The sequence below is a fragment of the Erpetoichthys calabaricus genome, chromosome 11, assembly GCF_900747795.2.
Source record: "Erpetoichthys calabaricus chromosome 11, fErpCal1.3, whole genome shotgun sequence".
Classification (NCBI taxonomy): Eukaryota; Metazoa; Chordata; class Cladistia; order Polypteriformes; family Polypteridae; genus Erpetoichthys; species Erpetoichthys calabaricus.
In genome coordinates this window covers 102,935,489-102,951,884 of record NC_041404.2, presented here as the reverse complement: position 1 = coordinate 102,951,884, position 16,396 = coordinate 102,935,489, and the positions used below count along the sequence as shown (strand labels likewise).

The 16,396-nt window shown below is 39.4% G+C and overlaps 1 protein-coding gene and 2 non-coding genes across 3 annotated transcripts; all 3 read right to left on the bottom strand.

The window, feature by feature from the left end:
- Window positions 1-4,030: 4,030 nt before the first annotated feature.
- rps11 (ribosomal protein S11) lies at window positions 4,031-14,675 on the bottom strand. The gene is made up of 5 exons (XM_028813660.2): window positions 14,561-14,675; window positions 13,541-13,672; window positions 10,427-10,502; window positions 6,408-6,537; window positions 4,031-4,195 (listed from the first exon to the last, which is right to left on the bottom strand). The coding sequence occupies exons 1-5, from the start codon at window positions 14,573-14,575 to the stop codon at window positions 4,072-4,074; spliced, it is 477 nt and encodes a 158-aa protein (XP_028669493.1). The 5' UTR covers window positions 14,576-14,675; the 3' UTR covers window positions 4,031-4,071.
- LOC114661440 (small nucleolar RNA SNORD35) lies at window positions 10,119-10,212 on the bottom strand. Its single transcript, XR_003717827.1, has one exon. It is a non-coding gene; the product is annotated as a small nucleolar RNA SNORD35 (small nucleolar RNA).
- LOC114661441 (small nucleolar RNA SNORD35) lies at window positions 13,737-13,821 on the bottom strand. Its single transcript, XR_003717828.1, has one exon. It is a non-coding gene; the product is annotated as a small nucleolar RNA SNORD35 (small nucleolar RNA).
- Window positions 14,676-16,396: the final 1,721 nt, after the last annotated feature.

Sequence of the window (16,396 nt, the reverse complement as noted above, 5' to 3'; positions counted from 1 at the left end):
ACATTTCTATTGCACTATTTTTATTGTATCGAGGATTACTTGTGTTCTGTTCAGTGTTATTATATTTACCCCTTTTGTTTTTGACACCTACTGCATGCCCAACGTACAGTGGAACCTTGGGTCTCGACCATAATTCGTTCCAAAACTCTGGTCGTAACTCGATTTGGTCATGGCCCAAAGTAATTTCCCCCATAGGATTGTCTGTAAATACAATTAATCTGCTCCAGACCGTACAAACTATAAGATTTTTAAGCACAAATTATACCACAGAATGCACAGCGTAATAGTAAACTAAATGTAAAACATTGAATAACACTGAGAAAACTTTGAACAACAGAAAACTAACATTGCAAGAGTCTGCGTTATAGCACTACGAACCGCTCGCTAAAAACACTTAATGAGTTTTGAGCACAGGGAAAAAAATTAACATTTGAAAAATCTAATTTAATAAACAACCAAGAAAAGTAACATTGCAACATTGCACGCTATGAACCGATCGCTGTAAACAGAAGTGAAGTGGAGGTTAAAATCCAATAGAAAAAAAAGTCATTAAATACGAGGTTAAAACAATGCTTGAATCAGTCTCTTTAAAAACAAGCCCGGTGCATTCTTTAACTGCTTTCTCGGCCTTATGTGGCCAGCCCTCTCTCTCGTGGGGGTGTGTCCGTCTCTCTCTCACTGCACAGGGAAAGACTGAATACAGTAATCCCTCGCTATATCGCGCTTCGCCTTTCGCGGCTTCACTCTATCGCGGATTTTATATGTAAGCATATATAAATATATATCGCGGATTTTTGCGGACAATGGGTCTTTTAATTTTGGTACATGCTTCCTCTGTTGGTTTGCCCAGTTGATTTCATACAAGGGACGCTATTGGCAGATGGCTGAGAAGCTACCCAACTTACCTTTTCTCTCTCTCTCTCTTGCGCTGACGTAGGGGTGCCGTTCGCACACCTAGATGATAGGGACGCTCGTCTAAAAATGCTGAAAGATTATCTTCACGTTGCTACCTTCTGTGCAGCTGCTTCGTGAAGCGACATGCTGCCCGGTGCTTTGCATCCTTAAAAGCTCGAAGGGCACGTATTGATTTTTGATTGTTTTGTTTTTTCTCTGCTCCTGACGGAGGGGTGTGAGCTGCCGCCTTCAACAGCTTTGTGCCGCGGTGCTCTCGCATACTTAAAAAGGCAAACAGCCTATTGATTTGTTTGCTGTCCTCTCTCTTTCTGACAGTCTCTGCTCCTGACGGCCACCTCCTTTGAAGAGGAAGATATGTTTGCATTCTTTTAATTGTGAGACGGAACTGTCATCTCTGTCTTGTCATGGAGCACAGTTTATTTGAAAAGAGACAAATGTTTGTTTGCAGTGTTTGATTAACGTTCCTGTCTCTCTACAACCTCCTGTGTTTCTGTGCAAATCTGTGACCCAAGCATGACAATATAAAAATAACCATATAAACATATGGTTTCTACTTCGCAGGGGGGTCTGGAACGCAACCCCCGCGATGGATGGATTACTGTACGTGCGGAAATCATCGGCTTGCACAAACCGAAAGGGAAACTGGCTTGTTCGTATCCCGAGTGTGTGGTCGTGAACAGATGCAAAAGTTTGGCAAACGTTTTGGTCGTAACCTATTTGTACGTGTTCAGAGACGTTCGTGAACCGAGGTTCCACTGTATTTGGAAAGGGGTCTTTTTTGAACTGCCTTTCCCAAGGTTCCGTCCATTTTTTTTTTTTTTTGGGGAGTTTTTCTTTGTCTTTTTAAGAGAGTGAAAGCCGGGGGGGGGGGGGGGGGGGGGGGGGGGGGGGGGGGGGGGGGGGGGTGGGGGGGCGGGGGGGGGGGGGGGCGGGGGGGGGGGGGGGGGGGGGGGGGGGGGGGGGGGGGGGGGGGGGGGGGGGGGGGGGGGGGGGGGGGGGGGGGGGGGGGGGGGGGGGGGGGGGGGGGGGAGGGGGGGGGGGGGGGGGTGGGGGGGGGGGGGGGGGGGGTGGGGGGGGGGGGGGGGGGGGGGGGGGTGGGGTGGGGGGGGGGGTGGGGGTTTGGGGTGCTCTCAAAAGGCAGAGCCTATTAATGCCCATTGCAGCATCTCTTGTGCGATTTTGAGCTATATAAAAACACATTCTATTGTATTTCTATACCTGGCCTGTCCTAATCTCCCTAAATCCCCAACCTACTCATCCACCTCCACAACTTGTGTCTCGGATCTTGGCATGTTAAGCATTCTAATTTCCTCAATCTATCCTGAACTAGTACATGTGCAAAACAGATGACCAACTTGTCAGTTCTGCACCTTTTTAAAATTTGATTCACAAATCTGATAACTTGCCCTGCCAACACTAACAATAACTGGACCCAGCCCCACTCCAGCAAAAGGCCTTTCTACAGCTAAGGCGATACACTATACATGACTTTAGGCTTTGGAGCAAACCTGCATCTCAATCTATTGGCCTAGTCTCTCACTATCACATCTTTTTATGGGGACTTGTTTTAAGGTGATCAGTTGGACCAAAGTTAACCGAACCAACCTCCAGCTCTGAAGGGTCCTGAAAACCTCAAACTCTGGGGTTGATTTCCTTGGACAGTGGACATCGCTTGCCTTGTGCTCAAGTCCAGTCATGACCCACTCGTTTGTGTCTATGGAGTATCGTCTCGTGCATCAATGGAGGATATCATCTCTCTGAAGTACACCTGGGGAAGACTCACCAATTTTCTACAACACAGACCTCAATGACCCCAAACTGGATGTGCTGGATCATCTGGCATCTTCCAGCAAAGTTAGATACATGGAAGTAAGATTTCATTGAAGCAATCTTCCAAAAAGTCAAAAACCATAACAGTACTTGCACTGTAATGGCCTCACGATCGAAGATTGTTGAGTTGATAGTTAAAGTTAATTTGTATTGAATTTTAAGAGGCCTTAACAGGAAGCACTGACATTTAAAACTTTCAGTCCCTGTATTAACTGTTGAAGTTGCTCTTGCCAATAAATATTTTGTGCCCCCTGCTGCTGCTGTCTTCACACTGGCTACTGAAAGAGTTTTCATTAGATGACACCAGTTTTTCAACACTATCTACCAACACATCCATGACCAGTGAAACATCCTCTTCATCTCTTTACCACTCCATCCTTCTAATGTCAGTGCTGGCTGGCGTGCACTTCTTGTACCCAAGTTTACTAGTAATCTTATTTCCTTCTTTACTGTGAAAGCCAAGCACTTCATTTTAACGGATATAGTCTGTTATTCACATGCTGCCTGCCACTGAAGGTTATTGCCCACATAGGCTGTCGAAATGCAATACAAATACACTTGCATTTGCTTCAGGGTAGAGGAGAAAACTGCAAAAAACCTAAAAAGAAACAAAGTGTGAAAACACTGATGTGTGACAACCAAGTTTTAGAAAGAAATTTAACTTTTACAACTCTTCAGTGCAGTGCACCAGCAGAGAGGATGTCGGCATGTAATAAACACTATCAGCAAAGAAAAGCTCCAATCTATTCCAAGTTCAAGCCCAGGGCCAGTTAATGGCACTCAGTTCTTAGGTATGTTTAATTATGACAAGTATGTGCAAGGTCCTGGATTGCCTCAGCCTATCTTGAGTAATGCCGATTAGAAAGATGTGTAAAATGATTTTTCACAACAAATATGCTGTGTTCACTAGTGACTTTTCCATCGATTTTCCAGGCTTAGTCAACCCACACCCAAAAAAAGCACCATTATGCTTTGTGAAGCCAATGTCACATAACAGAACTGTAGCAGCCATATGCAAATCTAAGATCATTGTCAACTTGGCCATGGCTGTATCACAAGCAAACAGGGGAATGAGTGGAGTCAATTCCCTTCCAACACTTAAAACTAAAGATGTTCTCTTTGAAAGTACATTCCAATTCCCTGGAGTACACATTTATTCCAGCTCGAGCAAAAAGCAAATTCAAAAGACATTTCAAAACCCAAGTATTTTTTCATTTTTACAAGAAACATTTAAAAACAAAATATACAATTGTAATAAATCATGACACATCAAAGTAAGTCAGTTATCTTGAAAATTTTATTTTCTTATATCACACACCCACATTTTCAGAACTTCTGAAACTGCTTCTTAGCTCCTGCAGCTTTGGTGACCTTGAGTACATTAAAACGTACAGTCTTGCTGAGCGGTCGACACTCTCCAACAGTCACTATATCTCCAACCTGAACATCCCTTTAAGAGAAAGACGAATAATTTACTTTGGCATCACTTTTTTTTTTTTTTTTTAAAAACAAACAAGTTTTATAAACTAAACTATCAGCCAAGTCAGTCAATGCAATGGATTTTTTTTATTATAAGCATTTACAGTACTGGTTTAAGATTTTTCAGGACAATGGAAGGAGAGGAGAAAACACAATAAAGATATATACTATTCATACAAACTAATGTGCAGCACAACTCAAGTCATGTGATGGAAATTCCAACCCCACCCTGTGTATTGTGAACATGCTAAAATATACACTGACTGATGTGACCAAACCACACTTAAACACAGTGCACAACTCTACAGAACACTGCAAGATGATTAAGAACTAAAACGCATTAGGCCATCAATTTCAACGAAACACATATCAAGCATAAACGGGCATTTAAAAACCCTTTCTGACCCAAACCTAAAAGGGTTCACTTGAGTAAAATATGGTATTGACTGTACTGTAGTTTCCCCAAACATTTGAGGAATTTTAGGATTGTATGCATAATCTATATTAATATTTTTGTTCACTTTTATAAGGGGTGCCAATATCTGGAGCAGACTAAATATGAAAAATGAACACTTTTTAATTAAGCCTTGTTTCAGATAGGTACATTCCAGAAAAAAAATTAAACAATGACAGCTTGTAAATTAAGTAATTCATTTTCTTTAATGCCATATATTCACGGATACATATTTTTTGTACATTACACATTTTAAGGAAATCTTACTTTAGTATTTTTATGGTCACTGAACAAGAACCCTGCAAAATTTTATTTTGTTAAAATAAACGAACATTTAACACCCGAGGTCTTTAGCTTAATTATTTAATATAGGACAATAGACTTCTATGCATCTGGGGTATACAGGAGATTTAAAAGTATTAAGAGAAAAATAATAATCAGAATTGGCCTATGTAAGTAATCTGAAATCTGATCGGTATTGGCCTTAAAAAAAAAAAAAAAAAAAAAAAAAAACCTGATTAGAGCATCCCTGCTATACACGCACAGAATTTTATTCTTCATGAATTTGCCATCATTACTAATCACTGCTCCGTTTTTGGTGGTACCAGGCACTGTGCAAGCATCTTTAGTAATTAATTGAAGGTGGATGGCCTAGCTGTCCACAAGACCTACTGTGTCAAATCCTTGAGACAAAGCCTAGAAACAAAGACGAATGACTTAAGAACGTTTACGATAGGTAGAATGCGCCATGGGAGCTGGATGGTCTTTTGGCCTCAGAACCCTTTGTAGATTAAGCTGGAGCAAAACACCTTGTGGTTTTTTTGTTTTCTGTTCTCCCAGCCATCTGACCTTATCAAGACTCTTTTCTACTAATTAGATGTAAGCTTATACTGATTTTAATTACTGTATTCACAATTCTATCCTATTTTAACCATTTTATTTTTCTGGGAACTGTTTGACATCTTAAAAAACATATTGAACTACACTCTGCATATGAAAATGCACTATAGAAATACCAAATTCCTGATGCTGTAAAAATTCTCTTTTCTCCTGAAACAAACACCAGATCCCCAAGTACACTGGTTAATCCCCTGGTATGAAGGCAAACCAAGGAATGTATTTCTGGTATAATATTGACCATTCTGGTTAGGTAACCCAGGCTCAACAATCAAAAGGTGGGGGTTTGGTTTGGGGAGATGATCCAGGTCAGAGGTTCCCAAGGCAGTCTTTACTTTTTAAAAGATCAAACTTTGCCCAGTGAGGGATGAAATGTCTAGAGGGACACTATCCATAATAAGAGACTAAGGAACACACACACAGATTATAGCTCGACAACAATGGCCAAATTTGTACCAGAACTATCAAAATACTCAAGACTATTTTAAAGAGCATGTTATTTCTTTAGTTTCTTTAATAAAACTCCGATTATACACAACTTTGGCAAAGGAGGGAGAGTAGCAGCACAATATGAATGTTCAAATGTACACAAACTAAATGGACTTTTTTTTTTTTTTTTTTTTTAAATCAAAAAACATTCAAATGTCTTAGAAAAATGCAATATGAACCGAGCCCAAAACATAAAAGCCTTTGAAAGTTAAGAGTTAACAGTAGGTGTTTTGAGACTTAAACATGAATCAACCGGTCTTGAAGTTGAGTAAGAAATCATCCTACTTAAAAAGGTAAAGCGTGTATTTTAACATTAATATACAAACACACACTCCTAACATACCTGAAAGCAGGAGAAAGATGTACAGACATGTTCTTGTGGCGCTTCTCAAACCTGTTGTATTTACGAATATAATGCAGATAGTCTCTTCGAATCACAATGGTCCTTTGCATCTTCATCTTGGTCACGACACCTTACAGAGTTAAAGTAGACACAAGGAATGTATTATTAAAAGAAACCCTAACAAGATAATGCAAGGCAACATTTGTCATGATGTTTCATACACCTTGAATTACAGCTAGTGGAAATGTCCATGTGGGAATGCATAATTGTGGAACCAACGACGCTCAGAAATGCAGCAGAGAATCCTATTCAAAATGCTCTGTTCACATTTAATTCATGCATCAGATTTCATTTTGATTTCAAAATATTGCAATGAAAATGAGCTTAACCTCCTTAGCATTATGTTTACCAAAGGAAAAATGAGCAAAAACTTAACATGTAACTACCACCAACATAAAGTTGGCAGTGCAAGCCTTAGTGATTCCCATATTTTTGATGACATTTGCGGAGGCCAGGGATTTGCACTGGCAATCGGAAGGTTGCTGGTTCAAATCCCATAAACACCAAAACTGACTACTTCGTTGGGCCCTTGAGCAAGATCCTTAACCTGCAATAGCTCCGTCCGGAGTATGACATTAATCTGCATCCAGCACTGCATGTAGGCCCTCCGACGTGCAGGGAAAAACCTGGGGGTTGGTGGCAGAATTGGCACTCCAGCTACCATAAAAAAACCTCACATTGGTTCCATTCTGAACTAGTGTGGTGCAGAGGTGTCACTCATCACATGGCTGTATTCAGGTCTTAATCTGGGATCCTGAGTTTGTCATGTGGTGGGTGCAGCAATACACTATCAGCACCTGCTTCTCTCTCTCTCTCGCTGAATTGTGAACAGTGCTGAAGAGGGTAACATCTTGCTTGTCTCACTCTATTATTGTACCTCTTCCTCACTGAGCTATGGTCACAACATGGTGAAACTTCACATGATTGAATTCACCAGGCACACCACGGCGATAGTGTGTCATTTATCAGGTTTAAATTTCCATGTGAACATCTGATGAAGTCACATTGATATCACTATAGCTTTATTCGAGCAATTGTTTAGTTGGTTCTTAAAAGGCCTCTGCTGACTCGTGAATGTTGATGAGCTACCATAAAACGGCATAAAGCACAGGAATTTTTTTTTTTTGCATCATGCTTTTTAAACCAGAAGATAGCAGAATACTATCCCAAGAGTTATTCAGGCACTAGCAAAATACCCACATTTTGCAGTGTGAAGTACTGCTTTAAAATTTTTATTAAGAAAAGTAAACCTTTTTAAACTGAGGGAAAATATACCAATAATTATTTCTTAAGGATCTCTTTGTATACCATGTTGTCAGTTCGGCCCTCCGGTTGTAATATGACCAAGCTGTGCGCGGAGCTTACTCTTGAGCATGCAACGTATAGTTGGCCATGTGAAAAGCAATCCTGCCTCAAATCAATGCCAACCTTTTGTAGGGTCTGTCCCTGAGACTTATTGTGAAGCAGAGCCTTACTGGAAATTGGAGGCATTTGAATTGAAATGGGTTTCATCGATAACTTTGCATCCAGCTTTTGAGAATTTAAACATTCATAAACATCAAAGTGTCCACTACTCAAATTGTCACCTGTGAATCTAAGATGTTTAAGAGGCATTGGCGGTTGTCCAAAAGGTGTAAAATATTTGGCCATTTCAGTACACTTGAAAGCGACAACCGAACAATTCAGCAGCAGCCATCAACTCAGGTGAAGGGCTTAAGCATTTCACTCATAGTGCTCCTGTGTAGTATAATTATCTCCTGTACATTCATCAGTCCACACCTTGAACCTGTCCCAGTCATTCAATACATAAGACACAATGTTCCTCCGGATATCAAGAGTGAGCCTGATACGGCCGTGCAATATGTAACACAGAGAATGGAAAAGGCAGTCACCATCTCCGGGCATGGAAACCACTCGGTAAGTGATAGTTCTTTGATCGACAGTGATCACCTCGATAGACATGTTAATGGGGGCATGGTTGGAACGATAAAATGGGTACCTGAACAATGTAAACTAAGTCTAAAATACCTACACAATAACTATAATCGTAATAAACGAACAACACCGCGGAGAAACCGTGGATTAAATAAAAAGGCTGCAGTTATCAGCAGGGAGACGTGAATACTGTGGCGAAGCAAGGAAGGGAATGAAGAGACCGGAGCGACAGAAGGCCTTATATACCAAATTTCTTGAAGATGGGCCCATAAACAAAGACCGTTGGAAAGTTCAATATGGCGGCCGACAGTGGCGTCATACCACCGAAATAAGTATGTACATTGGTTTTGGTTATCGCAGATTACCAAATTCCGTGAAGATGGAGCCTTAAATAAAGATTAACATGGCGGACATTGTCGACCATTATGACTGTTACGCGTAGAATTTCAAAATGAAACCTGCTTAACTTTTGTAAGTAAGCTGTAATGAATGAGCCTGCCAAATTTCAGCCTTCTACCTACACGGGAAGTTGGAGAATTAGTGATGAGCGAGTCAGTGAGGGCTTTGCCTTTTATTAGTATAGATAGATAACACTATAAATACACGTCTGACTCAGGTTTAACCATAACCACACAGAATTCCAAACCTGAATCATGCTCTGGGTTATCACAAAGCTAGTTAAAGAAATACTCCTCCTGATTATTTTTTTTAAAATATGCCACTTCACACAATATTGTTTTTAGTGGTGGTCAAATTTTTTTTTTTACATTTTTTCATGGAGAAGAGAAAAACTGATAAGATGGGCATCTGTGGAGAACAGCAAACAATGTAAAAGCATACACTAAAAAAAAAACAAAAAAAAAAAAAAACTTGGTTTTAAACCTGTACTAAGCTCATAACAGGCTAAACAAATTTTTGCTAAGATACTGATAAATAATTCTGGGGAAAAAAAAAAAAAAAATACAAATAGTGCATACAGGGGAAACGTTCACATGGTTGAACAAAGCTTCCAAACTCAAGACTGGAGTCTTGACCAGTGAATGGGAAGAAGCATATCTTTAATTTAAATGAGCAATTCCACATGAATAGGTTTGCGGTGGTCCAGCATTAATCTCCACAGAAGCCCGTTCTACCAGAAAGTTTCTCTGTTCTCCATGAAAACAAGAAAAAAAAAATCCCTGTCATCACTAAAAACCAAATGGGTAAGCTACATATACTGTATTTCATTTCTCTCTCATCATATATATATATATATATATATATATATATATATAAATAAACGTCTACGTGTGGAAGTGTGTCTGTCCGGCCCAGAAGTGCGAGGCTACAGCGTGACCCTTAAAGAAAGCAACTGTCACCGAAGTGAAACTCGCTTAGCCGTTAATACACAAACAAGGCGACCATATCAGCAAAACGAAACTGCCAAGGAAAGAGAACCTAGCTTTGCCGCTAGTGCCCAACAGATGCGATTGATTGATTGATTGAAGTGCCAGAATCCATGGTTTCTAGGAGCCCGGGTTTGCACAGCTACGATAATATATAAATTAATCAAATAGACTTAGTCTGGGTAAGTCCTAGTCGTAACTTAGCCAACTGATACAATCTGAGGCACAATACCAACCACTATAGAGTTAATGCAGAAACTGCTTTCAAAAAAAAAAAAAAAAAGTTTCAGAACTTTGTACCGTGGAAAAAATCTTTACTGTACTTGTGCATCAAGCTGCATCAGCAATGCCTAAAGGCAGATTTCGTCAAAGCCTCTTATACCAATGAAGCTTGGAAGACCATCGTGAGAAAAACATCATGTGCAGCTTAAGATGACAACCTCCAGTGTCAGTTACCTTTTTGAGTTACACATTTAACTGACAAATTCAAAGCATCACCTGTCTAAACCTTGATATCATTCTATTTACCCCATACTCCACTACATACAAAACACTTTTTCATACCACAGTAATGCTAAATACTCCTCCACACCTTAACCATAGCCTCACTTTAATAAGTCAATGCAGCAGGACACTCACCAGACAAGATTCGGCCACGAATTGATACATTTCCAGTAAATGGACATTTCTTGTCGATGTAAGTTCCTTCAATTGCCTAAGGGGGCAAATACCACAAGAGAAAAACAAAATTATGGGTAAATATCACTCACTATAAGTCCTTTGGAGTAGAACAAATTTATGCATCACAGCTTACTAAAAGAGGCAAGGAAAGTTGACTAGTTAGCATAAGCTTAAATTTTATTTCAAGTAATTTTTCTTACAATACTGTCTTACTGTTACTCTTTTCATTACACACAATTTATCAGTAGGATTTGGTTCCTGCATCACTCAAATTAGCACATGCTACCTCCATAATAACTTTAACTTTGAAAAATCATCCATAAAAATTTCCCAACCTACTTAATTCACATGATGGAAACATTTCCGGCAGGGTGAATCCCTGAACAGGGTACCAAATTTTCACAAGAAACTCGACATATTCACAGATTTTCCGCTTCTGCCAGAAAACCTTGAATGAGCTGGGAAAAAGCAAAAAGTGCACTTAAAGGAATACAAATCCCCAAAATATCTTATTTTCCCCATATATTTTAAAGTGATGAACAAGAATTCTTGCTGTTTTTGTAGAGAATGGAAACAATTTCTGATAAAAGAAAACCTAGGGCTGAGCAGCAAAGAACAACATCAAAAACTCAAAAAAAAAATATCCCCTTACCTGCATCAAATAATCCACACGTTGAGGCATCCATTCATATGCTTACTACATGCATTTTTTGTTAAAATACATTTAAATTACTCCAGAAAATGAAAATAGCCCACAAGCAGAAAGTCCCTTCAGACATTTTTCCAGAGTTACTGATCCAATAGTACTTTCAGCTAATGCCACATTACTGACTTTGTCGTGGGGCATATCAGATTTGCCAATGCAGTTACTCATCTTGTCACTGCAACAAGTTAAAATTTCATGACTGCAAAACTGCTGCCCATTATCATATTTAGTAGCCAAGTACAGACCTTTCAGCACAGTCGTGTTTTCCCTTTTCTATAAAGGACCAATAGCTGTATGAAGGGTTAACAAGCAACCTCAGTCTTTTTTCTATTCTGTTTTGGTACATAAAACATGAGACAAGAATGTATATTTGTGAGGTTCAAAATACATGTGTTCCTCACTCCTTGTCGTTGCATTCTATCTGCTGTACTTTCAGATGAGTATTCATTTGTTGTCTCGTCTCCTATGCACACAGCCCATGCCACCAAACTCAAAACAAACCTGATGTTATCACAGCAAGTCACAGACTATTTGGTCTCAGTCATTGGGGATGTCACATTAGGCAATTAGGAAGTCAGTGGTTTGCTCCCATTTAAGCTAACAGCATGTAAATGAAGGCAATTACTGAAAATTGGTGAAAACGTCATCTAAGACGACATAAGCTATTCCAAAAAATACATACATTTTGCATATTGTCAGTGTATGAATAAATGACATGTGGATTATACAACACAGGTAATGGGCATTTTACTTAATGGATATTTTTGATATGGTTTGCAGTTTCCCAGTGCTGGTCACAAATGGTTACTTCCATTCTCATTGAAAACATGATTAAAAACTTCTCGTCCATTACTTTGAACTACTTGGGAAAACATTAAAAAAAATTTTGGGTGAAGTATTTCTTTAATAATGTTTTTGCATCTTTCAAGTTTAAATTAAATGACTGCTGCTTTGAAAGAAGAAAAAAAAAAAGTTCCTAGTGTTGTCCAGTGTCCAGCAAGACAAACTAAAAGCTGCTATAGCTAGATGGAATCTTACTACTTCCTTACACAGTCATTTAATGGCAGTATCAATTTTCTGTTGATGGCTTGTATTCATCAGGTTCAGTACTAGGCTCAGTAAACTATTATGACCTAGTCTCCTCTGGGTAACCTGCCCTTTCAATTTTATGATGCATAAACTCATAATTTTGGAAACATTTTCCCATTGGTACTCATTTCTTTGTAAAGGAAGACAATATATAACACATTTGAATCTCAATTACATAAAAACTATTCAATTACAAAGACATCCCAAAATACTGATGTGCACTGCACAGTAGTTATCAACCAGAGCAAGTGTCTTGAAACTCTATTCCCATGTTTTATTGAGGAAACTCACAAATATTTCTTCATTTATATCTTGTAGAGTACAGAACTCCAGACACTTGTTTGAGGCTCATTTAAGTAAACCATTTACACAAATATTAAAAATAATCTCTCTTTACAAGAGTTATAACTAAAACTGCACCAGTCTTTAGGTTCAAGTGATTCCAACATTGTGCATTTGAATAGATTCTCAACTTTCACAAAATACTGATAGCAGTAGAAATTATAAATGCACCATTCACGATTATACTCATTCAGTTTGATCTCTCTGCTCATTTAAATCGGCATTATTTAAATTCAGAAAAGCTGAACAATTACACCCTCTCAACGGAAGTGCTGGATTTTCTTTCTGATACCAACCTCCTTTAAGGGCCTTTTATGACATAAAAGATGGACAGTGACCTTATTCTTATCAGGGTTATATACCACTAATTTTATATACTATGTAAAAAGTAGCTTGACACAAAATTATCTGATGAACAAAAGGCAAAAAAAACACCTCAAAGCAACTTTTGACCAGATTGTTTTCAGCTTGTAACTACCACTGGAAACAGAAGTTAGACTTTAAAAGAAAACTGACTTAAATGCTTGAACAAGCAAGTTATCTTCACAGTTTGGAAATGTAGCTTTGTACTAATATATATTTAGCAAATGCTAACATTTTCAAACAAAGTAAAACAGACATTATATAAAAATCCAGATACTCATGTGGCAAGAAATTGCAACTTTAAACCTTAACTGCATTATAGCAGTTTTCTCAGAAATTGAAAAAGATACATGCACCCGAAATGGGTTACAAGAACCTTAGCGAATAAAAGGTGTCATTTTGCTCGACTTCCCACTACATTCATAATGGCTAACATAGTACTAGGGTGTTGTACCAAAAACCCCAAAAAGAAAATGATTTTTTACCAAACCTTTATCAAAAAAAGTAAAAGCAATTGCCTTAAAACTGCGTAAAGACTCACTGTCAACTATAACTTAGGCAAAATAACCAACCTCTTTAGGTGTCTTGAACCCAAGACCAACGCTTCGGTAATATCTGGGAAGCTTCTCTTTTACACCCTCTGCCACCAGAGTTTTTTTCTTATTTTGAAAAATTGTGGGCTGCTTCTGATAAGCCCTCTCAGTCTACAAAACAGAAGAGTCTTAAGTATTTACAGTAACAAACGACATTAAAGAAATACACTTAAAGACAGCTGCATCAGTATTTCCATGAAGGACTTGTCGTCAATACCGCTTCCACGGCTTGGAAGACCATCGTGAGACCATCATTTGCAGCAGACACATTTAAAAATCCAGCCACAATTTCCACTTAATTAAAACTACGCATCAGAAAATAATTCAGTACACAATGGGTACTTGGATATAAATGAACATAAAGTCAAATTTTTATAGTTAAAACAATAAATCGACACTTCTTACGCCATCAGAAGGACTTTCTTATGTACATTTAAAAGACTAAACTTGACAAATTACGAAGTAGCATTCTACGGACGCTGCACGTGGCCACATCCATCTTTCCCAGCGCCTCCCGGCGTCTTTCATATCCATTCATTTAAGATTCTTATTTGTTTACTCTTCAGGACAATAAATAAAATGGCAAACTGTAACAGTAATAAACGCGTCCCAATACGGTGTGCCTTTTCGCTTCGGAAGTTCCCGAAAATTAATCTTTTTAACATCACACAGGGCCACGTATTCACGTCAACTGCAAAACGACATAACCAAGGAGATATTAAAGCTCAGTATAAAATAACATGCGTAATCTATTTACACATTATTTTAGACAAATAGTAAAACAAGGCACATGTTAAAATTAACAACTACACGACTTTACTCGAAGAGGCCTAAGAGGCTCCAATGGGCCTCGGATTAAATTGATAAATATCTACGTGAAAATACAAAATATTGAATCACCGAAAAAACAGCAACTCGTCGGCGTCTCGATGAACAAAAATGTACAGAATTACAGCATGAAAAATTTTTAAATTACACTATCCGTATCGCTCACCATACCTGAATGTCCGCCATCTTCAGCCGTCGAGGAGAAAAAGACAGTTAAGCGCTCGCTCGATCGAGCAAGTAATAGTGTTCCGGATATGACGTTAGTAGGTTGGTCAAAGGATCCAGATAATTTCTTTTTCCGCATAAGAATAGAAAAATATAAAGCCAAATAAACAAGGCAGAAAATGACTATTATAACAATAATAAATTCTGAAACAAGGATATGCACAAACATATTGTGTAAATATTTTCATTTTATTTAGACGTCATGAATAAACGAACAGCCTGCAGGATCCGTTTATAAAAATACAAGTAATATTTGTATTGTTAAATCTGTAAACATGTTATCAAGCAAAAAAAAAAAAAATCATTTAAAATTTGTAATCATTTTTAGTAATGTATTTGTAAAAACCATCCATCCATCCATTTTCCAACCCGCTGAATCCGAACACAGGGTCACGGGGGTCTGCTGGAGCCAATCCCAGCCAACACAGGGCACAAGGCAGGAACCAATCCTGGGCAGGGTGCCAACCCACCGCAGGACACACACAAACACACCCACACCCACACACCAAGCACACACTAGGGCCAATGTAGAATCGCCAATCCACCTAACCCGCATGTCTTTGGACTGTGGGAGGAAACCGGAGCCCCCGGAGAAAACCCACGCAGACACGGGGAGAACATGCAAACTCCACGCAGGGAGGACCCGGGAATCGAACCCAGGTCCCCAGATCACCCAACTGCGAGGCAGCAGCGCTACCCACTGCGCCACCGTGCCGCCCTGTAAAAACCAGTCAGTACATAAAAGTGTATTTCCAAAAGAAGTCCAAAACAGACTCACTAAATTTACTGGAAGATTATTTAGTTTCGAAGTCGTTTTTAAAAACTTCCAGGTGAGTTTCTTGCTAAGTTGTAGTACTAGTGTATTGTTAGCCATTATGAATGTTGAGAAAAGCCAAGCAAAATGACACTTTTTATTGGCTAACTAAAAAGATTACAATATGCAAGCTTTCGAGGTAACTCAGGCCCCTTCTTCAGGCAAGATGTAATCAAGCTTAACACAGGGTCAGAGCGTTTGGCGCTATTAGAACGACGCTTTTTTGTGATCTTTTCTCTTGATCTGGACTTTATTCGTTGCCGTCCAATAAGCTGCAATCTGAATGCAGTGTTACAATTGTCCTATCACGGCTGGCTAATCACAAAGTTATAAAATGAAATGTGGCACTGAGTTTAAAGCATAAAGTATCACTAGGGTGTGACAGATACCTTTCATTGGCTAACTAAAAAGATTACACTATGCAAGCTTTCGAGGCAACTCTTGCCTGAAAAAGGGGCCTGAGTTGCCAAGCTTGCATACGAGGTGAGACACAAAAATAACTGGATTGGTAAAAAAAAGATGAATTGCAGCATTCTAAACATTGTCACCTTCTATATACTCCACTTCCCGATCTCTACACTGCTCCATACGTGTTTTCCATTGATTGAAACAGTGCTGGACGTCTTCTTGCTTGAGGCTCTTCAACAGGCTTGACGTTTCTGTCTTCGCTTTATCCATCCCTCCATCCAACCCGCTGAATCCGAACACAGGGTCACGGGGGTCTGCTGGAGACAATCCCAGCCAATACAGGGCACAAGGCAGGAACCAATCCCAGGCAGGGTGCCAACCCACCACAGGACTCACACAAACACACCCACACACCAGGGCCAATTTAGAATCGCCAATCCACCTAACCTGCATGTCTTTGGACTGTGGGAGGAAACCGGAGCACCTGGAGGAAACCCACGCAGACACGGGGAGAACATGCAAACTCCACGCAGGGAGGACCCGAGAAGCGAACCCAGGTC

Excerpts from the sequence above, each read along its gene's own strand:
- rps11 (XM_028813660.2), bottom strand. Across the intron at positions 10,503-13,540 it reads GGTTCAAGACACCTAAAGAG|GCAATTGAAGGAACTTACAT; the intron begins GTTGGTTATTTT and ends TTGCCCCCTTAG. Across the intron at positions 4,196-6,407 it reads CATCTTTCTCCTGCTTTCAG|GGATGTTCAGGTTGGAGATA; the intron begins GTATGTTAGGAG and ends TTTCTCTTAAAG.